General features: G+C 37.6%; 1 protein-coding gene across 6 annotated transcripts in view; it reads left to right on the forward strand.

Annotated features, from left to right (window-relative positions):
* The window catches only part of DMD (dystrophin), a 2254125-nt gene that overhangs the window by 744725 nt on the left and 1481958 nt on the right, over positions 1-27442 (forward strand). For all 6 annotated transcript variants that reach the window (XM_040266338.1, XM_040266336.1, XM_040266334.1 and 3 more), the window contains one exon: positions 20649-20772. In XM_040266338.1, coding sequence (XP_040122272.1) covers positions 20649-20772 — 124 coding nt within the window. The remainder of the gene's footprint in view (positions 1-20648; positions 20773-27442) is intronic.

Below are 27442 nucleotides of genomic sequence, written 5' to 3' on the forward strand. Positions count from 1 at the left end.
ACTTTAATTCCTAAACTATAATGTTGAAGTTGAAAGCTAAAACATTTTAACTTATTCAAAGAATCTAATTAGATGATTAATGTGTCTAAGAGCTCATTTTTAATTTTCTATATGATAAGTTGTTCCTAAAATACTTGAAGTGTTCATCTGGTAATAATATTTTTTTTTTCCAGTGGCACTGCCCAGAAAAACAAAACCTTGCTCCTTTTATCTAAGGAAACTACACTCTAGACTTGTTTCTGGTTACAGGTTAATTGAGGTTCAGAAAGGTTAAATAACTTACTTTCAGTGGCAAACTAAAAACTAGTACTGAGTCTCCTAATTTCTGTCCCAGTGTTACACTCGAAATGCCCTACTTCTTTTTATGTATTAGAGTCAAATGACCTTGGTCATAAACTCAAATTTCAGTTCAGAAACTACTTTTGGTGAATAATATACCTTACAGACCATCTTCAGATATTCCAAAAAGATAACCATCCATTTAAAGCTCTTAAAGCTAATTTGTCATATAAACCAGGACTATCAGTAAATGTGTATTGAAGAATATAAGAATGATAATTCTAGAGGCACGCTAAGTGGCCAGAGAACAGATCAAGCAGTGATACTAATACTGCAGTACATGATACAGCATCCCTTGGGGGTTTGCCAGAAGTGCAGATTTGGGGGTTGTTCCCCAAACTTGCTGAATCAGAAGCTCTGCTTGTGGGCCCAGGAGTCTTTTACAGGCTCTCTAGCTCATTCTTGATAAACCTTGAAGTTTGAGAACCCTTGCCCAAGAGCAGTGGTTCTCATACTTTAGCATGCACCAGTCATTGAGAAGGCTTGTCAAATAGCAGATTACTGGTCCCAGCAGAGTTTCTGATTCAGTAGGTCTGGGGCAGTGCCTGAGAATCGAAATATCTCACAAGTTCCCAGGTGATGCTTATGCTGCTAGTTCAGGGCCCACATTGAATCAGTGTACTAGAGCATCATCTTAGTTTCATCCTAATTCTTGCTTCTCTCTTCTCCAAAGTAGCCCCATCTTGTGACATCTCTAATGCTTCATGTTGAAATGATCTTTACATATGCTTGTTTCACCCCCTCAGCTCAGGGTTTCCTGAGGCCAGGGTCCATTTCTTACTCCCAACCTGTTACAGGGCCTTCTAATTTGGGGATGCCCAATACATGTTTTGAATTGAATTATACCCTACTGAGAACTGAGTGTCTAGTCATAGCAGTTGTATGAAAAAGTACTCTTCTAGAAGGCAAGGCACAAAAGAACACCAACCAAGAGGAAGGTAGAGCTATCTTCCCAGAACCATACCATGCAGTTTGTTCCTGAGTGAAGAAAATGGTAGTCACATATATTCGTCTAAAAGCAGCGGCATGGTTAAATGCAAAGAAAAGTTGATTTTAATCAGAACGTATGAACTACCACTATTTCCGTTCTTCTGAGTCTTTCACCCTCTCATACTGTACATCAAGTGCTGAAACTGCACTCAGCAAGCTTACCAGAGATCTCCTTAATTGACAGCTCCAAAGGTCGCTCTTCAGTTTATGTCTTGACCTCTGTGCTGTGCTTGACAGTGGTGATTAGATCCTTCTTGAAGTTTTCTGCTTTCTCAGTTTCTGAGATATTGTTCTCTCCTGTTTCTTTTCTCCTCCTAACACTTCGACTATGTCTTCCCATTCTCATCTTCCTCTCCCTTTCATGTTGATCTCCAAGAGACTTGTATTTTGGCATTGTTTTTTTTTTTTCATGGCACTCTGTTGTCCAGAGTAATGCCATTTATCATCTTGCTTTTATTAGCCATCTATACCTGATATTTTCCAAATTAATATCTTTACCGTAACCTCCATTTTGATGCTCATACCTATAGCATCTACATATTTTTTGGGCATTTGCACCTGGATCTCTTACAGAAATCACAAATGAGGTTCTGCAGTTTAGACTGCAGAGTGTCATTCACATTATAGCTATCATAGTTCCTACAAACAGCCTTCTAGACTTGTGCAGTGCACAGCCTGTGCACCCATTCACAGCAGTTCTGATCTTTCCACTTTCCTAAATCCCTTCAGGTATGCCTCTTGAATTCTCTTAAGTTTATCTCTTTCTTTACATCCAGGCTGCCTTTCCCCTAGTTTAGTCTCTGATGGTTTTCTGCCTGAGATTTTTAACTGATTTCTCTGTCTCACCCTTCTTATCCATACTCTTCACAGTATCCTGAGGGATATCTTAAAATGCAGTTTTAATTAGATCATTCCTCTGCCCGTGGTTGTTGAAATACATAGCACAGAAATTCCTTTCTGATCTTTAACTACCTGACTCTCCAGCTTCACTCCCTTCTCCTCTACCCATTTTTTTTAATATGCCAGTGCTACTCAAAATAGTCTGCTAACCATTTATTACCAGTACACAGTGAGATAAAGAGCTGGAACTAGAATATAAATCAATGCACTGCTGCCTTTGTCAGGAAAGTTTTGCAATTAAAAAGGAATCAAATGAAATCATGTGCTTCATGACTTAGTTGATTTCTGCTCTGATGACTTTTCTTGCACAGACTACTAACAGACAGTTCATAGACAGGCCACACACTGCATTTCAAATGGCGCTGCCTTCTGCTCAGCTTTAAAGAACCACCCTCTGATCTCTGAATGCTCAATATTTGCTCAAACTTCTGCTTCTTTGTACTGACTGTTCTCTCTGTTGAAGATCCTTTTGCCTTATGTTCCCTTTTCCAGTTCCCATATTCCTTTTCCGTAACTAACTACCTTCTCTCTCTGGGAACCTAACCTAGACATTTCTCAGCCTTGATAATCTTTCCATTCAGGCATTTGCATAACTTCATTGTAATCATCTTGTTTTTGCATATGTGTCTCTAGTAAACTCCTTGAGGGCAGGAGACATTTATTTGCAACTCTAGAACTAAAGCACTTAATATAGAAGTTCACACATTGTACGTATTGAGTAATATTCCTGGGATATCAAATGGGTATTTGTGAGTCTTGTCAGGAAAACAAAAACCACTCTAGGTGTTTCAGAGAAAGAAAACATAACCCAAGGACTTGGAGAAGGAGGTGATGAAAAGCTGGGAAGCAACATGTGAAACTATCAGAGACTAAACTGGGGGAAAGGTAGCTTGGATGTAAAGAAAGGGATAAACTAAAGAGAATTTGAGAATCATACCTGAAGGGATTTAGGGAGGTGGCAGATATTATGACCGCTGTGAATGGCTGCACAGGTTCTGCACTGCACAAGTCATCTCTACTGTGGCTTCAGTTTCCTCTGGATTGTCCCTTCCTTCATAAATCTACACTCTTGTCTGGCCATCCTGACACTGCTAGTCCCTATTGGAAGGTCCCAACTTGGGGACTCTGCTGCCATCCCCCAGTGGTGTTCCTCCATCCTCCAGTATTCTTTCAGGGCCTCTAATCACAAGCAAGAGGACAAGCAATGACAGAAAATGTCTGATACATAGAGGACAAGAAAAACATGAGGACTGGATCCAAAAGAGCCAATGGGATGGGCCTGTGATTGCACAGAGATAGATTCTGGCCTTGCATCTTCCACTCATCAAAGATGCGACTAAAGCAAGTCACTTACTCTTATTCAGAATCTGTTTCTTCACCTCTGAAATGGGATTTATATGACTTTCCTTGTCAGCCTCCACACTGTGGAAATTTTATTACATGTGTCTCTGTTAATGATTATTTAGGCTCTCCCCAGGAGAAAGTTGAGTTACCAATTATTAATTTATAACAGATATCTTCCCATTACCACATTTGTGTTATAAGAGAAAATATTTTTTTCTAACATCTTCTAAGAATATTCTTATTCTTACGTCTTCCCTAGTCAGAAACCTATATCTCTATGAATCAACACTCAGCAAATAAAATGTATGGCTCTCATGGACTGAATTATTCATGTCTTAAAGCCCTAACCCCAATTTGATGATATTACTTGGAAATGGGTTATTTGGGGGGATTAGATTTAGCAGAGTTTTTGAGGGTGGGGCCTTAATGATGAGATTAGTGTCATTCTAAGAAGAGGCATCAAAAAGCTTCTTCTCTCTTGTCTTTACTATGTGAGGGTACAGTGATAAGGCAATGATGTACAGGCCAGGAAGAGAGATCTCACCAAAATATGAACATGCTGACACCTTGATCTTGAATTTCTGCCTTCCAGAATTATGAGAAAATAAATTTGTGTTATTTAAGCCATTCATCTATATCACTTAGTTATGTCAGCCTGAGCTGGCTTTGAGTTTTAACTAAAGTTCATAGAGATGCTCACTAAAAGAAGTACATGGGCTTCCCTGGTGGCTCAGATGGTAAAGAATCCGCCTGCAATGCAGGAGACCCGTGTCCAGTCCCTGGGTCAGACACATCCTCTGGAGAAGAGAATGGCAACCCACTCCAGCATTCTTGCCTGGAGAATCCCTTGGACAGAGGAGCCTGGTGGGCTACAGTCCATGTGGTCACAAAGAGTCAGACACGACTGAGTGACACACACAGAGATGCTCACTAAAAGAGGTAGATGAATTGAAGCAACTCATGACGCTATGGAAGTGACAGTGGGGCAGTGAGTATGTATCAGATTTAAGTGGCTTTCTGCATTGTACTAGAGTTTCTAAACCTTAACGGGAAGTTATTTAAACTTTAAAGACCCACAAGATAAAAGTATGTTGAAGTCCTTTAAACTCAGCAAGCTTTCACACTGAGAGTATTTAAAGTTTAACTTGCCTCCCACAAGGTCCAAGGTACCAGTCAATATATGGAGAGGTCCTTTGAATACTCTTGTGCCAGTTCAGGAGAATCCAATTCAATTCAGGAGAATGCAAATTGAATTCCTGGGTTGGGAGGATCCCCTAGAGGAGGAAATGGCAAACCCACTCCAGTATTCTTGCCTGACAAATTCCATGGACAGAGGAGCCTGGCAGTCTACAGTTCATAGGGTTTCAAACAGTCAGATGCGACTGAGCGACTGAGCACAGCACAACACAGCCCAGCACAGCACACAGTAGTCAGTATGAGTCCATAGTGTTTCAAGAATCTAGTAGTGACAGCACCATTAGTTTTCTTGCTAATTTTCATAATCATTCAACAATATCTAATGGATCACTATGATGTGCAAAGCAGTCTAGTTGCTGTGACCAAAAACCATATTTAGTCCTTTCCTCAGGAAGCTAGCATTCTCGTGGTATAAACTATGCCATGAAGAAATACCAATAAAATGTTAGAAAAGTCATAAGTCATAAAGAAGAAAGGATCACTTCCAATCTTGTATGACAGTTAAGCATAGAAAGCTCATGGAGACATTAGCATCTGAGTATACAGTTAAAGGATAGGGGCATATTGGACTCAAGATGAGGGGAAAAGGCAATGCAGATTCAGGCTGTCCTACAAGTCTTTATATAAATGGCACTGATAAAGGGTTTTGGGTGTTTCTGTTTGCTTGGAGCAGAAATATGTGGTATGGAAGAGAGAATTAAGGGATGAGGTTAAAAGGTAGGTTGAGTTCATTATGGGGAAAAAATATATATATATACTCATTGCCAGACTAAGGAACTTTAATCTGGTCATAGAGAACTGATGCATATTTTTGAAAGAAAGTGAAGCAATATGGCTACTGTGAACCACACTTTTTTGGCCCTCCCTCTGTGTTAGGAGAGATAGACCATGTTAACTTTATAGAGCAGGAAGGTGGTCAGCAAATTGTTCTTTAAGAACCAGATAATCCCTATTTTAGGCTGGTGCACCATATTATTTCTTTTGCAAGAGCTCCATTCTGCTGCAGTTGGGAGAAAGCAATTCTAAACAATATGTCATTGGTGAACATGACAGTGTTCCAATAAAACTTTATTCACAAAAATGAGCAGCAAGCCCAGATTTGTCCCCTGAACCATTGTTTGCCTATTGCTGCCAAAAAGGGTGAAATAGATTAGATTATTTTGCTGTTGATGATTTTTATGTATTTTTATGTATTTGCCATTTACTCTTTGTTGTAGTTTTCTTTGCAGCTTTCATTCTGGTGGTTACAAGAATGAGTTTTACTTTATCATTCCTTAACAGAACACTAAGACGGATAGACCCACTCTCAAATGAGAAAGTAAGAGGTGGCCCAGGGGCTGGCTTAAACCCAGCAGGAAAGTCATGGAAGGCAGTAATCACAGCAGCTAACATGTATGGTGTCTGCCATATATCAAGTACTCTTCTAAATATTTTTCACATATTAACACATTTAACCATTAAAAGAGCATTATAACATAGTTTTTTTTATTGTTGATCCTCTTTGCTGATGGGAAGAATGAGGCACATAAAAGTAAATTGACTTGTTCAAGGTCACAAGCTTTGCAGAAAGCAATTCAGTCAGGATTTGAAACCAGACATCTAAAACAGGATGCTGCATTCTTTTTTTATTTTTTTTAACTGAAATATAGTTTATTTGCAGTGTTGTACTAGTTTCAAACGTATGGCACAGTGATTCAGTTATACATATATGTGTGTGTGTATTTTTTTTTGCATTCTCTTGCATTATATGTTCTTACAAAATATCGAGTATAGTTCCCTGTGCTATATAGTAGGTTCTTATTGGTTATCTATTTATATATGAAAGTGAAAGTGAAATCGCTCAGTCGTGTCCTACTCTTTGCGACCCCGTGGACTGTAGCCTACCAGTTTCCTCACTCTATGGAATTTTCCAGGCAAGAATACTGGAGTGGGTTGCCATTTCCTTCTTCAGGGGATCTTCCCGACCCAGGGATCAAACCCGGGTCTCCTGCATTGCAGGCAGATGCTTTATCGTCTGAGCCACCAGGGAAGCCCATTTTATATGTAATAGTGTATAGCATATTCAAAAGCAGAGACATTACTTTGCCAACAAAGGTCCGTCTAGTCAAGGCTATGGTTTTTCCAGTAGTCATGTATGGATGTGAGAGTTGGACTGTGAAGAAGGCTGAGCACTGAAGAATTGATGCTTTTGAACTGTGGTGTTGGAGAAGACTCTTGAGAGTCCCTTGGACTGCAAGGAGATCCAACCAGTCCATTCTGAAGGATATCAACCCTGGGATTTCTTTGGAAGGAATGATGCTAAAGCTGAAACTCCAGTACTTTGGCCACCTCATGCGAAGAGTTGACTCACTGGAAAAGACTTTGATGCTGGGCGGGATTGGGGGCAGGAGGAGAAGGGGACGACAGAGGATGAGATGGCTGGATGGCATCACTGACTAGATGGACGTGGATCTGAGTGAACTCTGGGAGTTGGTGATGGACAGGGAGGCCTGGCGTGCTGCGATTCATGGGGTCGCAAAGAGTCGGACATGACTGAGCAACTGAACTGAACTGAGTGTATATATTTTAATCCCAAACTCCTAATTTAATCCCTCCCCTTTGGTAACCATACATTTGTTTTCTATGTCAGTGAGTTTATTTCTGTTTTATACATAAATTCATTTGTATCATTTGCTCAGATTCTACATATAAGTGACATTTCATATGATATTTGTGTTTCTCTGTCTGGCTTACTTCACTTAGTATGATAATCTCTAGGTCTATCCATGTTGCTACAAATGGCATTATTCATTCTTTTTATGGCTAACTAATATTCCATTATATTTATATACCACATCATGTTCATCCATTCATCTGCTGATGGGCATTTAGGTTGCATCCATGTCTTGGCTATTGTAAATAGTGCTGCTGTGAACATTGGAGTACACACATCTTTTCGAATCATGTTTTTCTCTGGATATATGCCCAGAAGTGAGATTTCTGGATCATATAGTAGTTCTATTTTTCACTTTTTAAGGAACCTCCATACTGTTTTCCATAGTGTCTGCACCAATTTACATTCCCACAAACAATGGGAATTGTTTTTCCCATTGTTGGGAAAAAGGAGGGCTCCTTTTTCTCCACACCCTCTCCACAGGATGCTGCATTCTTGAGCTCTAATGAGAGAAGTAAAAGGTAATTTCATCAAATTATTTAGCTGAAGATAAAATCTTGACTGAGACTGTTTACTCATTTATTGAGGCCTGTCTGTGGAGATAATGCAGTTACTCTAGATTATGGCTATTCTACCGTCTAAGTCTCATAGACTCTAGGGGAACACTGCAGCACTTGGCTATCTCTTTAAATACAGAGATCTTTATCAGTGAAAAAAGATTTTTCTTTCAAAATTAAGTGTCTTTTCACCATCAGGGCTTAGAAGGGAGTCCCATATAATTGAACTGCATCTCCAAGTGCAGGATTTCCAGTGCTAACCATCGAGTTAACCCTGTTGTTTGTCGTAACCTTTGTCATCTCTGCTTAAGCCGTTCTAACATCAGAAAACACATCAGCAGATTGGAAATGTGGGAATTTTAGGAAATGAAGGAAGCTTGTGAAGTAAAAATAAACTGGGAAAAGTAACTAATTCATAATGCCATGAGGGTATGAATTATACAACTAAATATCATAGTTTAGGTTAATGACAGTGTTCAAAATTAATATCATAGTGTTAAAGACTTCAGCCAAATTCTGGCATATTCGAAAATATTTAGCCTAGTAGTAACTACCAGACTGTACTATATAGCAACAAACAAGAAGTTCATGTTGACTTTTCCTTAGTATTTTAAAAGATAGTTGCCCTTTTATTTGGAACAAAGGAATATAAGTATAGTGTAGTGGAAATTGCTGGATTTGGATATATCTGGTTTTGAATCTTTAACTCCATATTTCACTGTGTTGAAAGAAAAAGGGGGTTTCTGAAGCTCTCTATTCTTGATATAGCTATGAAAATGAAGATTATAATAAATAACCTACATAATTACCATGGGAAACATTTTTTTTTTCTTTCTGAAAGCATATGACATGAACAAGATGCTTAAAATGCTGTTTTTTCCCTTGGAATTTGATTGAATGTTAAATTAACATTTTAAAAACTAAATGTTGATGGTACAGAAATGTAATTATAGGCAGATTTATAGACCACAAGTGTCTACCTGTTTATTAACATTCAAAAAAGTAGGTAAAATTAATGAACTAGGAAAAAAAAAAAACTTCCTGAGTTATAAAGTCCAGAAAATGCTACTGTATTCTTTGGATTAAGCATTTCTCCCCAGTTTGAAGACATTCTCTCAGGGGAATCTCTGTGTTACAACTTCAAAATACTTTTGTGTATGTGTTAAAATAGCTGAAGGCATTTTAATTTGGCATCTGTGGGTGCCTTCCTCACATCTTCTTTTTATACCATTTTATCTGTATCTTTGGACATTTTATGTTTCTCTGTAAGAGAACTCCCATGAAAAATCCATTTGTCACCATGTTATCATTATGTAGATAAGAAAATAAAAGAGAAGCCAAATTGAGGTCCAGACAAGCTGTGGAAGAGAATGTGCACCCTCTAGTGCTCACAGTTATTTCTCACAAGGGCATATACTGCTTTGTTTCATCATTTAAATAAACATTAACTTTGATTTTAAAATAAACAGCTCAGAGTTTTTAACTTGAGCATATTACATTGTATGATCAAAGATGTACCTTTATGACAAGATTTCATCTCCCACTTAAAAGAATATTTGTATTAACCTGTGTTAAGGTGATTTTCTTGCACAGAAATGTGTTTCAAAGGGACTTTCAATTTACTGAAAATGAAAATTAGGCTGCAGGCATCTGTGGCTTAGCAACATTTTATTTCCAGTCCTCTGGGCCATGCATTTTTTTTGTCCCTGTGCTTTCATAGTCTCTGGCTTTATACCTAATTCCTCTAACCTAGCTGGTTCTGACATACTAGAATTTGGGGAATTCCCTTAGTTTTTCAAGTGTATTTCTCTGAAAGTTATATTAACAGAAGATGTAAAATTGACTTCTTTTCAACTATATCATATTTTGGAAGTAAATATTAGCAATGTATTGTATATTATTGAAATTTATTACAAATTCAGCTAAGAAGATTGTCTCCAAGTCATTTTAATCTAGCACATGTTAAAATATTTTAGTTGTTTTACATTTTGCAGAGAAGTAATATTTTCATAGGAGTTTTATACTATTCAGCACAGTTAACTATCCTAGAGGTTCGGCTATTAATTTCAATGTCAGATAATGCATGGAGAGTTTTCTGGCATTTGTAGCTTAAAAATATTAAATCACAAGGTTTGTATTCGAGGCCATTTATTTTAAAATGCAGTATTTTATACACATTAAACATGTAATTTGATTTGCCATAACTGACGATGGAGAAAACACACAGATTTTGTGTTTTGGACCAGAATCCAGATTTTTGAAGCACACATTAAACAGGCATATCTTAGGACAAGGTAAACTACACAGAAATTGATTTTTTAGTATCTTTTAAAGATGCATTTCAGCGCAATCTGGAATCATTAAATTTTACTGTACTGAAACATATTATTTTATGAGTAATGCGCTTAGACTTACACATATAAAACTAGAAATATATTTAAGCTTGTAAATAAGATCATGCAAACATAAGTAAAACAGATTATTTGATAGGACTGTTAATATGGCAAGTTTATAATAACTAAGAACAGTGTTCTCTTCCGTTAGTAATATTTTGTTTCAGATGCTGTATAAACTGTTGAAAAGAGCTTATGGGTTTTTATTTTACATGAGAATCATAACATCCTTAGATGTTTTATAACTTGATTCCTAGATGAGCAGGCTAATGTATTGGAGTATCAAACCTGCAGTGTAAGCAAAGCTGACCCCAGCTTTGTATCTCAGGTCAAATCGCTCTAATTAGTGAGATACATAGACACACATTTAAGAGTAATTTTTTAAAAGTCTTTGATAGTTTCTATTTTAAGACCAATTTGATGGTAGTTTTGTAATTTGTGAAATTTAAAGGAAGAAGTAAAGGAAAATCAGAGGAGTTAAGGTATTTGCCCAAGGAAGCAGCATAAAGGTAAATAAGATGAGTGAGTAAAACCTGTGACACCTGGCTTTCAGTTCAGTGATTTTTCTATGGCACTATATTTACTTTACATTTGAAGCACACACAGACATATATATATGTACAAATACTCATATATATTCACATACATTAGAAAAAATTTAAAGTAATCAGCCCCCTCCACCAAGGAAAAGAAGCCCACATTATACAAACACATGCACATATCTGCATGTGTATATACAAACTATCTTGATTTAGGGGCATCAACTGACTTGTTTTCTCCTGATTAAATAGGATTTCCCCCTTTAATAATATTACATAACTCTAAAAGTGCAATAATCACCATATACTCAGCACATCTTAAAATCCTAGAAATACTTTATATTTTAGCCATAACAAGGTTTATATTGATTTTAAAAATACTTTTTAACATGTTTCATTTGATATTTTACAAGATCTCTCTGACTCAAACTTAATTTGTATGCTATTTATTCAGTTTTTAAAAGCAAGTAACATGTGGACACATACGGAAGGGAGGGATGAGTTTTCCCAGAAAGAAGGTTGAAGGGGAAAGAGAAGGGGCAGGTTGATCAAGAAAACCTTCCCAAAAGTTGTATATCTTGGACCAAGTCTTGAAGGATGAGTAGGAGTTCATGAGCTGGTCAGGCATTTAAAAAATAGCCATATACTAATATGGAACTGTGGTGCTGGAGAAGACTTTTGAGAGTTCCTTGGACTGCAAGAAGATCAAACCAGTCAATCCTAAAGGAAATCAGTCCTGAATATATATTGGAAAGACGGATGCTGAAGCTGAAGCTCCAATACTTTGACCACCTGATGGGAAGAGCCAACTCATTGGAAACGACCCTGATGCTGGGAAAGATTGAATGAAGACAGGAGAAGAAGGGGATGACAGAGGATGAGATGGTTGGATGGCATCACCAACTCAATGGACATGAGTCTGAGCAAGATCTGGGAGTTGGTGATGGACAGGGAAGCCTGGCATGCTGCAGTCCATGGGGTCACAAAGAATCGGATATGACTGAGTGACTGAACTGAATATGAAAGTAAAATGTGTTATGTTCTAAAAATCTGGAAGAAGAAAGATGATTATTAAAACATAAAATAAGCAAAATTTAAAAGTCTTGCCTCACCTCCAGGCTGATTTATTCCACATTGTTGTATCAGTAAGCAAGAGTCATAATTTTATTTCCATGAACATGAAAACTTGTGTTCTAGCTAATTAACATGTACATTAAATTTTTGATCTATTAAGTCACCTGGTCTAGGCCTACAGCCTTAGGATCTGCAAGAGTTAATGTATTTCACAAATGTTAATCCTCTACTTTCAGGCTGCTAAAGGTGAGGCTTGTACATTTTTATGAAATGCAAAGATGTTTAAAGATGTAAAAGGGCTATTCATAACCTAGCTCACTAATCAAATTAGTTTAAGTCTGGGAACTTGAAGGAGTTCTCCTTTCACAGTATACACATTTGGGAATGATGAGTTCCAAGTGGTATACTGAAAGCGACTGAATTAAAGTTTATGTAAATGTGTCATCTTAGTTAAATACTTTATATGGCAGTCACTATATTAACGGAACATAGTCAACACCTGTTGAGAGGCTCTTCTGACATAATTAGCAGAGTTATCATGGAGCACAATTTACATACAATGATATACTGTTGACAATTCAAAATTGCTAACTTTTTAGATTTTTTTTTTTTTTTTGTCCACACTACAGGATCTTAGTTCCCTGACCAGGGATCAGATCCAAGACCCCTGCATTGGGCGCATGCAGTCTTAACTACCAGAGCATCAGGGAAGTCCCCAAAATTGATAATCACAAATAAAAACAAAGATGAGATTTTAGGACATATTTGAAAAATATAGCACAAAATATTCATCAACACTTAGAGGAAGAAAATCATTTTGTAAATAGAAGTCATAATTTTCTTAAAGAGAATTTTAAGTTAGATAAAGTTAGACTGGATTTAAGGGATAGAGTCTGTAATAACATATAGAAATACACTAAGTACAGAGTGAAGTATGTTATGAGAGTAAGATGAGTGAGTCATAAGGAATTTTATCAATGGGCTGATTCCAATGGCGTCGAGGTCCACTACAAGCAACTTAGTCTATGTCAGCTCATTATCAATACTTTGTGAGAGTTTTAAAAGTGAAAAAAAAAATAGTAGAAATGAGTGATTTTATGAAGGAAGAAAAATACAGGCACAGAATCCAAGATTTCATATGTATTGAAAATAACTCTTCATTGTTATTCTTGAAGATTTTGAAACGGTACCTGAGTTACATCTGTATGATATCTTCAGTTGGTGATTAAATAGCCAGCCTCAGGTAGTACAAAGGATGATAGAAAATACCAGTGGCAAAATGCTGGGGAGAATAGCATCCATTTTAGAAACATGTTTGCATTTACCTCAGGGGAGTCTGTTAATTTGCCATACATCTCAGCAAGGATATGTGAAAAATATTCAACGCCAGTGAAAATGTGAAAACTAGAGGGCAAAGCATAGAAAGTGATGAAGCAATAGCTGCCAAATTGATAAGGAATAAAATAAATGTGCAATTGTTACTTGGACGCCAGGGTCTGAGTAGGAGCCAAGAAGGAAACCTTGTTCATTTTGCTAAAAGCAATGGAAATGTCACTGAGACTAAGCATTGAATGTGGGCCATTGGCACTCAGTAAGAGTGCACAGGAAGCCTTTTGAAAACTCTGCCACTGCTTCCCCTTCCATCCTCATTGCTGGCATACAGAGATGTGGATGCCTACTGGCAAAATATTAGAGGAAAAGCACATACTAGCATCTGACATTTAAGTCCCAGAACTCTAAAGGGATGATATTAAATGCTCGATGTTGGAATATAGGTTGACTGTGTATTACATTGAGATAGAAAAAGTTTTAGTAAGGAAATCATAGTTGAAGAAACAAGCTCAAGTGGAAGCAACAGAAAAAAAATAATGTAAACAGAATATTAGATGAGTGATAGCTCAGAGTTTAAAACATATAAGAATTTGGTTTAGATTCCACCTGTTGCCCAGGAATGAAGATGTCACAGTGATCAAAGAAAAGAGAAAAAGACAGTCTAACAGGTGAGAATAGTACAGATTCATAGATACTTTATTCCACTCCTTTTCAGAAAGAAAGTGCAACATATTGATACTTATGCCTTTGAACAGATTCTTTTTCCCCCCTAGGTAAAGCATTCGACTCATCAATTCCCTAGAAAAAAATTGAAGTCCCTTCAAATTAAATCTGTAAATCAAGAGAGTATAATCACTCTCTAAAAATCCTTATGTCAAGGGCAAGTTCAAGTATCTTTTGCAATCTAGTTTCAAATCTATAAAACCAGCCAAACAAAAACATGGAATGAGGAAAGACCTCTCTATGAAATTTCTCATCCTGTTGCCTGAATTGATCTGAGTTATTAGAACTACATGCCAACTGGTGCCCTGGCCTCCCTTAAACTCTACATAGTCTGAGCAGCAAGCAGACGGTTACCATGGTGTTGACTCCACAAAGGCTTCCTTGTGTAGAGATAACCAATTTACTGGGCAAAGCCTCTGTGTAGACACTGATTTAATCTTGATTCAGTGAAAAGGTGTTTCTTGATTATCCTAAACAAAAGTCACAGTATGAGCTGAACCCCCATCTGATGTCTAAAGCATTTGTTGTCAAATGGATGCTTCGCTACATCAAACTCCTTAATAATGTGGACTACTGCATTTTCAGCTCTATTATCTGTGGAATTTAATTCTATGTCTGGCATATAGTAAGCACTTAGTATATATTTTGTGGCAGAAGCAAAGGGGGAATTGGGTTTTGAAAGGAAACATACACAATTTCCTGTTTTTCAGAAAGACAGATGTCTAAAAGTATAGGATTTGGAGGAAAATTATTTACTTTCAAACTGAGTAAATATCCTCTGCCTTTTTCCTTTGCAGTTGATTGGAGATGGTGGTAAGGGATAATTATAACACATGTGCAAACAAGACCACTGTAAAGGCCTAGGAAAAACTTTTTCCAATATAGGCCTTAGTAAATCTCACCCAGCTGTGATGCCAGCTTAGCATCTTGAGTCAAGTTTTAGTTTCATGGATTTGTAGGCAGATGTGAGCCACCTTTACTAGAGATACTCTGAATCAGAAGGGTGTGAGACCAGATAAACCAAGAATAAAGGGAGAAGTTGACATTGAATGGTGGATATTCACATCTCACCTTTATGAGTTAGCATATTTGGTGTGTAATTTAGTCAGACTAGTGTAAAGGAGAAGGGACAAATTTCACCAAAGTGGGCAAAGTGGATTATATCAAGAAGTCAAGTTTCCAAAATATTTATAGAAAGTTTCCAGTGGAAAAGTGGATAAGAGTCAATGAAGGGTTTCACTTCATTGGAGGAGGGACAGACTGAAGTATGGCTCCTTGGTTCCCTACGAAACTTGAAGCGAGTTTTGTTTCTAGAAGTAGCTGAATAAAGAACAAACTAAAGTACAGGGTTGAGAGATCTGAAATTTTTCTCTTTATGTTAAGAAAAATAGAAAATCTTTGCATGGTTAAATGAATGAAAGTTACATAATTAGGTATGTTTTAGAAATGATACTTTCACGTGGTGCATGGAACAGATGGGAGAATTTCAGAAAGATTGCCTAGAACCAGTTGAGAGGCCATTGCAGTAGTTTTTGTCACATTTAATGGTAAGATCAATGAGGATGCCAACTGAGGAGATCCTGAGAAGCAGAATTCATAAGCAAAGTTTTAGTTTCATGGATTTGTTCAAGTTTTAGTTTCATGGAAACTAAAGCTCATATTGTGACTTTTGTTTAGGGTAATCAAGAAACACCTTTTCATTGAATCAAGATTATGAAGCAGAATTCATAAGCAAAGTTTTAGTTTCATGGATTTGTTCAAGGCTTTAGTTTCATGGAAACTAAAACTCTCCTGCTTCTCAATCCTGAGAAGAAAATTCATAAGAAATAGAATATTTGATGGATTAGAGTTTGCTAAATATGGGAGGGAAGGGAGAAGAGGATATCAAAGGTGATAGATGGTGATGCCATTCACAGGTCTGAGGGACACTGAGAAGGTACCGGTTTGGGAGAGAAATTCAAACATTAAGTCTTGATGTTGAAAGAGTTCTTATGGCATGCAAGTGGAGTCATAGAGTTAGAGGATGATTATGTAGCTATGGAGCTCAGAAGAAATGCTTGAAGTAGAGGTAGCTGTGTCAGAGTCATAGATATATGTTATTGCTGTCTAGTTGCTCAGTCATGTCCAACTCTTTTGTGACCCCCATGGACCGGTAGCCTGCCAGGCTCCTCTGAACTGACAGGAAACTGGACAACTCTTGCAAAACATTTGCCCTTTAGAAGATAAGAGAATGTCAAGAGAGGAATTTGGAGGTCAACAAAGTATTGATTTTTAATAAAGGAATCAAATAAAATATGTTTAAATTTCCATATGAAGAATTAACTTGAGAGAGAGGGATTGAATTTACAGTGGATAGATTTAAAAAAAAAAACTGATACTCTCAGATACTGAGAAGAAATAAGAGAATGAAGTACCAAATGTAGGTAAAAGGGGTTGGCTTTAACTCATTATTGACTGGGAGATTTTTGCAGAAAGTAATGCCTGTGGCTGGTGATTTTTATTTTGGCTGGCCAAAAACTAATTCTGTTATTTCACTAATACTTTGTGGGTTGTTACATTCAATAGTTACATCTGACACATCTGTAAAGTCTTCTGATTTTTGTGAAATGTTATTTTCAATCCACTTTTCTCCAGAAGGAAAACAGCATTCTCCAGCACTGTGAGTTTCATTTTCACTTTCTGTATCAGAATCAATCACTAGCATTTTTTTTTGTTGGTCTCATATTCACATTGTCTGAATCAGAACTGTATTCTGAAGAACCATCATCTTCTGAGACACTAGTATATATGTCACTTGGAGAATCAGCAAATATCTGCATAAAATTCGCTGAAAAATTATTTTTCACCTAAAATTTTGTGATATATCATTTTTGAAAATTTTACATTTATAATATACACAAGTTGGAACAAAAACCTAACAGAGCAAAATGTGAATAATAACAACAATCATAAGTTGTATAATGAACCCTTGATCAATTTTAATCTATAAGAACTTCACAAGGTGATACTAATTGTATCACTCTCTAAAAATGTATCGACATGTCTCCAGTCAATAACATTTGGGTAACAAAGGCGTATTACTATGTCTTCCATCAATAATGTTTAACTAAAAGAAGAGAAACTCACTCATTGGAAGGGAATGAGAAGGACACGGGCAGGTAAGATTGACTATTTGGACATAGGAAGTAGAAGTGGAATAAATTCTAATCTGATAATTGTGCTTTTCTCTATCAAGTAGAAATCAATGTCATCTGTTGATAGATGGAGAAAGAAGACAGATCAGAGCTTTGAGAGCTTTGGGAAAAGTTTAAAATAGTTCCTGTGGAGAGTCAGAGCTCAAGGTGAAAAAATTAAACATGGCAGGATGCGGGGTTCATTTGAGGTTGTTGATCATTGCCTTAGTATGGCTTCCACAAGAGTGGATCTGGAGACGAAAGATTTTGATGCAGGTAATTAATTTAGGAAGTAATCCCAGGAAGCAAAGTAAGGAAGTGAGATAAGGAAAAGGCAGCCAACACAGGATGATACAGGAGCAGATTATCAATGGAGGCAAGTGCGCTCAATCCAGCTGGGAACCCTTTGAGATACTGGGCATAATATCCTTCAGGGTGGTTGCACTGAAGGGCAAGGGAGCTGTGTTATTTATCTAGCAACTATCCCTGACTCTCACATAACTAAGCTATTAATATCCCAGCACTCCCGGCCTGCCTTATATACTGGCAAAGTGAATGCCCACAGGCAAAGACATACAAATGTTTATACTGGGATAAAGGGAAAAAATGTCCTTCCTAAGACATTCTTATGGGAAACATGCACTGGATTTGCAGGGTGACTAAATTACCGTAGTTGAAAGCTATTAATTTTATAAATTAATTAACATCAATGAGAAAGATTTTTGGTAGCATGCAGAAGGACTCTATTTATTTTTTAATTTTTTAAGAAGGACTCTTTTTAAATCAACATTGCAAACACAGAAATAGGAGACCTAATAGTTAAACTTCTGCAAAAATCAAATGTAGGAGAGAGAGCCACAATATATGATAAAATGAAACACCAATACAATGTATGATTCATATCCAAATGAAATAAAAGTTTGACATTCAGTGATGTGAGATTTAGAATAAAAAGATATCTGAAATCTGATCTCTGTTTTTTTTTTTCTATTTCTAGTTGGGTAGCCTTGGTAAATAAGAAACTCAGTAAATACTTATTACTATGAACCAGGCACTCTTTGAAGTGAAGGATATAATGGTGAACAAGATGAATTAAGTTTCTTCCCTATGGTACTAACAATCTGAGATCAATTAATTAATTTCTCTGAGCCTCCATCTCCTCATACAGCAAAGAGATGGATCATACTTTATTTAGCACAGGCTTGTAAGAAAGCAAAGGCCATGCTTTTGGAAATGTTTTGTGTTCTGTGAAACTTTTTATCAGTTTAATTTTAAAACAATAGCCTGCAACCAAAATAAAAAAAATTCTTCACAGGTTTGTTTGATTTAAAGGCCACATCTATGAAAGTATTTATAAAGAAAGAAGATACTTGTCTATTCTTTCCTGATTATAGTAAACACCCCTCATATGATTTTGTTAGGAATCAAATTTTAAGGAAAGTAAGATACTCACAAACCAAGGAATATCATCAAAGTAACTAGGAGTAGGGTAGGCTGACCATCAGATATCTTCTATTGCAGGGGTCCGCAACCTGCCTGACCTAATGTCTGATGATCTGAGTTGTAACAATAATAGAAATAAAGAACACAATATATGTAATGCACTTGAGTCATCCAGAAGCCATCTCCACCCCCACCCCCAGTCCCTGGAAAAAACTGTGTTCCATGAAACCAGTCCCTGGCACCAAAAATGTCGGGGCCACTATTCTAGAAGATTTAAACAGCTGATTTCAACTGGTAGAGGGTTGTATTGGAGAAAAAAAAAAACTATAGCATGGTAAATACAGTACATTACTTGGCGTCTTAAAATCTCGTATTTGTATTTTTGGTAAACTCCACACGTTTCATGTGAAAATTGAATAAGTTTATTTTCCTGGATACTTTTGTCTATTTTGTTTTATAATCGATTGGATTAGATGGTCTCTAAATTCCCTTGATCATAGATTCTTTACAGATGGTGATAAAATCTATAGATTCTTTCTCAAGAAAAATGCACACGCATTCAGAATTGTGCCTGAAATTTCAAGTGATTCCTAGACATTCTCCACCCTTGCAACTCATCTGTGACTCCCTGAAAATCTCTGCTTTAACTGGATCTGAATCACCTAATCAGAGTTAATAGTTTATTTCCATTAGCTCCATAGATCTCTGCAAAAAAAAAGAGTTTTTGAGAATAACAGTGTAGGTGATCACATATCTCTTGCAGCATAATAACCCACCTCAAAATGTAATGGCTTGAAACAACAGTTATTTATCATATCTCACAATCCTGCAACGTGGGCATTTCTGTAGCTCTAAGTGAAGTCAGCTGAAGCACTCACTTAGATATATTCAGCTGGTGTTTGAGTTGGGTCAGAAGGTCAAAGGAGGCTTTATTCACTTGCCTGGCACTCCTTCCTGCTCAGTCGTGTCCAACTCTGCACGACCTCATGGACTGTAGCTTGCTCAGTTCCTCTGTCCATGGGGCTTTTTTCAGGCAAGAATACTGGAGTTGGTTGCCATTTCTGTACCACTTGCTTTTTCCTGTGGTCTCTCTGCCTGGCAAGAGTGAGCTTCCTTCAAGCACTTTAGGACCCTTGAAATTCTTATATAATGCATGCCTTCTCAGAGTGTGTGTTCCATGAAGACAAGGTCCAAGGTGCAAGCACTAATCAAGCCTGTGCTTGCATTACACATACCAATAGCTCATTTGCCATAGACGGTCACGTGACCAAATGCAGCCTCAGTATCGCTGTGGAGATGACATGAAGGACATGAGTATTCTAGGTATGGTTCAATGGGGGCTTCCAACAGGAATCTTCGTTTGTTTGTTGTGAATATGTTCCCAAAAGATGGTTTATCAAAATACTGATTTTTCAATCAATGCAGACATTCAAGCAAAGGCTAAAGAGTAGCTTATAGGAGATAGTGTACAGGTCGTTTCTACATTGAGATGAATAAGATTACCTCTGTGATCAGTGGAGAAGGCAATGGCACCCCACTCCAGTACTCTTGCCTGGAAAATCCCATGGGCGGAGGAGCCTGGTAGGCTGCAGCCCGTGGGGTCGCTAAGAGTCGGACACGACTGAGCGACTTCACTTTCACTATTCACTTTCATGCATTGGAGAAGGAAATGGCAACCCACTCCAGTGTTCTTGCCTGGAGAATCCCAGGGACGGGGGAGCCTGGTGGGCTGCTGTCTATGGGGTCGCACAGAGTTGGACACGACTGAAGTGACTTAGCAGTAGCAGTGATCATAAGACCAGATCAAAGAAGACTCCAAATTTTGAGCCAACCTGACTAGGGAAATAGTAGTGATATTAACATTAATAGGGGCATCAGGCAGAAGTTTCAGATTGGGAGAGAATGGTAAATGTGGATAGATTGCCTTTTTTTTCCCATACAGAAGAAAGAGATAATCAAGAAATAATGATCCTTATTCTTCCCTGTCTTAGGTTGGATGTCGATATAACTGAACTTCACAGTTGGATTACTCGTTCAGAAGCCGTGTTGCAGAGTCCTGAATTTGCAGTCTATCGGAAGGAAGGCAACTTCTCAGACCTTAAAGAAAAAGTCAATGTAGGTTATGCATAAATTTTTATGTATTCTTCTAATTTTTGCTGCTTGTAAACCCTGTGCTCTGAACTCTATGATTCTCTTAGAGTTGAAAAGATTAATGTGGTATGCTATACTGCTTTTAAATATATCTTTAAAATATGTTTTACATATCAAGTAGAATCAAAGTTTAGCCTAGAGAAGTCTTTCCTGTTTCTGTGGTGACTGCCCACAAATACTTTTCATTAACCTTCTTTAACTTTTATATTATTAAGCTGTAAATTAGCAATTTTGTAGCATGAAGTCATATTGATTTCCCTTCATACATTGTTCTTTCATCTGAAGGCTGGGATTTTAGTAGGCTTGCAGAATGGAATGGAAAAGAAAAGACCTGATCCTTACAAATACTATAGACTCTCTTTGTGTTCTCACTATCATCAAAATGTTATACTTTGTAGTCATTAATAATTATCATAAATCATAACATAGTTGTATTTTCTGGATATTTGTGTATTATATTGCCATAACTAAAAGATACCCAACCTTCTTCAATATTTATTTATAAGAGATCGTTTGCTGTTTTTATTCCCTACTGAGACATTATAGTTTTATCCTTTACAATGCAGTTTTTATTAATTTAATAAGAGTTATATTCATGTTCAGGGACATTATCAAGGCTTTGATAGTTTGACTTTGACATATGAACATCCATTTTGGTAGGTAATTTGCAGTAGTTTGTGAGGGAATTTCTAACAGGAAGAGTAAATATTTTCAATGGGAAGGCTAAAGAAACAGGTATCCTGAATGTTAAATAATTTTAGTTATAGGAGGGTCTCATATGTGGATTAACTCTGCTTTATCTTTCAATCATTTGATTTCATGAATTACAAAATCGTTAGATTTTTACAAATACAACACCAATACAGATACAAGGTAATACTTGCTGTGGGGTTGGAACTTTTGGAGAACAAAAAATATGTCTTTTAGGAGAAAATAATCCTTTTTTTAAGGCTACTTTAGAGGGAAAAATAATTTCATCAACATTTCTGAGAGCTGACTTTATAAATGGGAAAGTTATTTTAAATTCCTTGTTGGCTTTGATATATTCTGTTATCAGCTTAATAATGGACTATTTATAAACAGTTTCAAGAAAAGGGAATTATGATTATATTGTTAATAATTTAGTTTTAAAATTAAAATGAAGGATAATATGTGTAGTAGAAAATAGCAAAATGTCTTATTTGAATGTACTTATTTGAAGGTATATTCTTTGTTATAGTTTTTTGAGGGAAATTCTACAAGTAGGAAATTACTTAGAGAAGATGCACTCTATGTTTTGGAGTTCATGTGACATATTGACCCACTGAAAGTATGAATCACCTTGGATAGACATGTTATTAGCTAATTAAAACTTTTATCTATCTGAGCAATCTACTTATCTATATGCCATCCTTTTTTATTTTAAATTTTAATTTTTACTTTATGTTACTTTACAATACTATACTGGTTTTGCCATACATTGACATGTATCTGCCAGGGGTGTACATGAGTTCCCAATTCTGAACCCCCCTCCCATCTCCACCCCATATCATCTCTCTGGATCATTCCCATGCACCAGCCCCAAGCATCCTATATCCTGTATCGAACATAGACTGGCGATTCGTTTCTTACATGATAGTATACATGTTTCAATGCCATTCTCCCAAATCATCCCACCCTCTCCCTCTCCCACAGAGTCCAAAAGTCGGTTCTACACATCTGTGTCTCTTTTGCTGTCTCGCATACAGGGTTATCATTACCATCTTTCTAAATTCCATATATATGTGTTAGTATACTGTATTGGTGTTTTTCTTTCTGGCTTACCTCACTCTGTATAATCGGCTCCAGTTTCTTCCACCTCATTAGCCATCCTATTTCTGTATCTTAAAATAACTGATCAAGCAGGAAGATTGAGCTCTAACATTTTAAGACTGTAAATTCAAAAGTTTCCTGTTATCATATGGTTGCCTAGAAGCAATTTACATTTAATCAATAGTGTCAGCAATAAGAGACTGAAAGTGCTAAAATATATATATACAATATTGTATGAGTGGTTTTCTGATGATGCCTGATGAGTCACCTTTATCAACTTCTCTCATATTCTGAAATAACAACATCATTCTTAATTGCCTACTAAAATAAGACATGGAATGATTTACCTAGACATTTCCTTCACGCTAAATATAATGTATAGGTATTAAACAATCCTTGAGAGAAATACAAAGCAATGATGATGGATATGCATTTTTTGCATGCATTAATTTTCTTGCTTCTTCACCTGTCCATTTATGTAGGTTATTATGAACACATGGGAGGCCCATCTCATGAACTTGGGTGGTATTAATTCATTTTTAGGCATCCATTAAAAATGGCTAAATATCACTCCCTATTTTTTCATCTTTCCCTTGAAGTAATAAATGAATGAAGCAACCAAGCACTTTCACCCAGTTAGCATATCCTAGGACAGCATCCCTTCAATTTTATATATTTTTAAATCAGACAGAAATGTTCCTTCTCTATTAACCATGTGTTTTATCCATATAATTAACATAATACACTTATTTAAGAGTTGAGTTCTAGGGACTTTTCTACTGACAGTGTGGACCCTGGACAACCAGTATTGGCATCACCTGTGAGCTTAGAACTGTAGGATTGTTTTCAGGATTGATAAATCAATTTGCATTTAGAAAAGACCCACAGGTGGTTTCTATGTCTGCAAAGGTTTAAGATCAGTGCACCCTCTGAGACTTTACTAGACTCCTAGATGTTCCTTCGCTCATGCTGTTAATGTTGCCACAGTTCAGACTTTCCAGCTGATTTTACAGGTTTCAGTTCAGTTCAGTTCAGTTGCTCAGTTGTGTCCAGCTCTTTGCGACCCCATGAGTCACAGCATGCCAGGCCTCCCTGTCCATCAGCAACTCTCGGAGTTCACTCAGACTCATGTCCATTGAGTCGGTGATGCCATCCAGCCATCTCCTCCCCTGTCGTCCCCTTCTCCTCCTGCCCCCAATCCCTCCCAGCATCAGGGTCTTTTTCAATGAGTTTACAGGTATAGAGCTACTCCTTGAACTGAGCACATGGTAATGTAAATTAGGAATTACAGCAGAACAACCTCTCTTTTTTTGTTTTAGTTTATTTATTTATTTTTGGCTGTGCTGTGTCTTCATTGCTGGGCAGGCTTTTTTCTAGTTGTGGCGAGTGGGGGCTCCTCTCTAGTTGCACTCTGTGGGCTTCTCATTGTGGCGGCTTCTCTTGCTGCAGAGCATGGGCTCTAGGCATGTGGGGCTTCAGTAGTCGTGGTTCCCTGGCTCTGCAGCATGGACTCAATAGCTGTGGTGCATGGGCTTGGTTGCTCTGCCGCATGTGGGATCTTCCCAGACCAGGGATCGAACCCATGTCTCCTGCATTGGCAGGAGGATTCTCTACCACCGAGCCACCAGAGAAGCCCAAAACAGCCTCTTCTTAACATAAGGTGATTTTATACCTCTCCAGTGTTCTCCTGAAAGCCTTCCTCCTAGCTGTTCAGGTCAACAGGCCTTGGGTTCTTCCTGGAACCTAGACTTATTAGATCAATTTTTCACCAAGTTCTGTTGGAAATCTTCAAGCCAATTAACTTGTTTCCATTATATCTGTTATTTGTGTTTGCTACTAAGAATATAGGAACCTCTATTCACCTGTCCTTTCTTATATCCTCGTCACTGTGCTCTTCTGTACTCTTTCCTCTGTCTCACTTCCTCTTCTGTGTGCGTTCTCACACTTATTCACTTTACACTCAGAAACCCTTCTTCTAAAACAAACTTGCTGTCCCGTAGACCCATTCTGTTCATACACAGAAAAGACTTTTACCCTTGGATCACCACAAAGACTAATGACTCACTCCCCCACTCCTTTGCGATTGCTAGTCTACTCACTTCTCAGGGTCAATTCCAAAGATACCACTCTCATGTAAAACTCTCTCTTCCCTTGTGTTTCATGTCAAGTTGCCATCTGTCATTCACCAGTTTATTCTATTGTTTTCTCTTTGTGAACCTGATGCCAAAGCCTTCAATCTCCTCCACCCAAATTGTGCCTTAATCCTTAAAAATCTCAGTTCATTTGGGCTGTCTTGCTGTCTCCAAAGATTCCATTTCTCTCATCTCCTCAATTCACCTACCCACTTGAATTAACAATACCTTAGACACTTTATTACCCCATTTCTAAACTGCCACACTTTAAGAGACTCATCAGTACTTCTTCCTAAGCTTTCCATACTTTCCTAGTAAATTTCTCAACTTCTCTCCATAATTACTTCAAATTTTAATGGGTCTCTTAAACTTTTCCCCACCATTTACAGTAGGTGAATCTCCCTCTTATTTTAGTTAAAATAGTATCTCTTCTATTTCATGTATTTGTGTTCATGGTCTCTTTCTTTTCCTCTGCCTCAGTGAAAGAGACTGCTTTGACTTCTTAGGACTAATCCAGGACACGGGTGTTGTTCAATATCTCCACTGTCTGTGTCCTCAGGATTCTGTTTTCATTTGACCCCACCTGCATTTTTTCAATCTCTTCCTGTTTTCTGATGATAAAGAATCAGCCTTTAAACAGGCTGCTTTTCCATCTTTGAGAAAATCTTCCTCTCCTATAAACATATACGTGTTTGTTTTTTTCCCCCCTTAACTTCTCTACAGGACTAGACTCCATTAACCTCTTAGTCCTTCATGAAAGTATTTCCTCCTTTGGATTTCGGGATACTATTCACTATTTACCTTTTTTTATGTTTTTGCCCATTTGTTTCATTTTGTTTTTCCTTTAACGCTGAAATCCTCCACAATTCTTCCCTTGTTTTTCTCTCTAGATTATCCTCATTACTTCCCATTCAAATAGCATCCGTTTTCTCATGATCCCCAAATGTGGGTCTTTAGCTTATGTCTTTCCCCTAAAGCCCAGTCCAGTATATTTCATTGCCTAATAGAGACATTTAATTGAATATCCACCTGAAAACTTAAACTTCAATGTCCCCAGCCCTGTTTTATTCTTTCTTTTTACTGTTCCTTTTCCAGCAGCATCACCCAGATACCCGAAAGCTAACTGGGTCATCTAGATTTTTTTTTCCTACCCTTCACAAGTCTACCCTTTGACAAGTTCAATTAATCTCATTCCCTTAACAACTCTTAAAACTGTCCAGTCCTCTCTATTCCCTTCACCAGACCCTGATTAAAGCTGACGTCATAGCTCACTTGGGTTTAAGATGACAGTCCCTAGCTGCCTTCACAGCCACTAATGTTGTGTTCCTTTAGAGGTTTTCACCTCACTTCTGCCAAAGCGAACTTATTAAAACATAGCTAGTATCGTTTTTGCCTTTGTTTATATTCATTTGAGAAAGAGGAGAGCAGCCACTGAGACCCGGGAGCTAGCTTGGCACTACCATTAGGCCTTGGAGATGCTGGAGACTGTAGCAGTGCTGGCAGCTAGTCTGTCATGTTCTCAAGTTAAGTATGATGAACTGCTCACAGTGCTAACGTCAGACAAGGCCACTCCATGATCATGATGGATCGGAACAGAAATGTGACCATTATGTAATCATGTCTCAATACAGTAAAAACTATGGACACTGTCCAAACCAGAGGTCCCCAAACTCTGGGATCTAATGCCTGATGAGCTAAGGTGGACCTGATGTAATAATAATAGAAATAAAGTACACAATAAATGTAATACACTTGAATCATTCCAAAACCATCCCCCTCCCTGGTCCAAGGAAAAATTGTCTTCCATGAAATTGGTCCCCGGTATCTATAAAGACTGGGGACCACTGGTCCATACCACCCAAAATGACCCAAATATCCTTCCTCTTCACTAATATGGCAGATCATTTCCTTTACTAATCATGGCTTTAGCCTTTCTACATTCTTCCTGCAACCTAGATAAGAAAATTTAAGATACCCAATCATAGAATCATGGATTTCTCTGGTAGCTCAGCTGGTCAGTGATCCATCTGCAATGCAGGAGACGCTGGTTCGATTACTGGGTTGGGAAGATCCCCTGGAGAAGAGAAAGGCTACCTACTCCAGTATTCTTGGGCTTCCCTGGTGGCTCAGCTGGTAGGAATCCACCAGCAATGTGGGAACCTGGGTTTGATCGCTGGGTTGGGAAGATCCCCTGGAGGAGGGCATGGCAACCCGCTCTAGTATTCTTGCCTGGAGAATCTCCATGGGTAGAGGAGCATGGGGGCTACAGTCTATGGTGTCACAAAGAGTCAGACATGACTGAGTGATTAAGCACAGCAATCACAGAATCACCTTCACTTCCTTGCAGTATCTAATAAAGGCAAAACTTTGCTTCCTTGACCATCTGCATCACTTTACACAAGCCCAAGCCCTCTAAACTATTTGTAACATCCTCTTAGCGACATATCCTAATAGTTCCCTATTATATGCCATGACTTCTTGCAACAAATAAATAAACTTTGTTAATCTACAGGAGTGTTTCTGGTAGCCTTTGTCTGAAAGCCATTGACTAAGTCAGTCTTCATGTTGCCTTTATGAGGGCTACCATGACCTAATTCCTTTTTACTTATCCAGAGTGATTTCTGACCACTGTTACATTTATTATAGTGTTGGTTTCTGGAAACTAGGGACTGAAACTTACTCTGTTTGACTTTTCTTTTTCCCCTGTTTGT

This window comes from Oryx dammah, unplaced genomic scaffold (assembly GCF_014754425.2).
Source record: "Oryx dammah isolate SB20612 unplaced genomic scaffold, SCBI_Odam_1.1 HiC_scaffold_23, whole genome shotgun sequence".
Classification (NCBI taxonomy): domain Eukaryota; kingdom Metazoa; phylum Chordata; class Mammalia; order Artiodactyla; family Bovidae; genus Oryx; species Oryx dammah.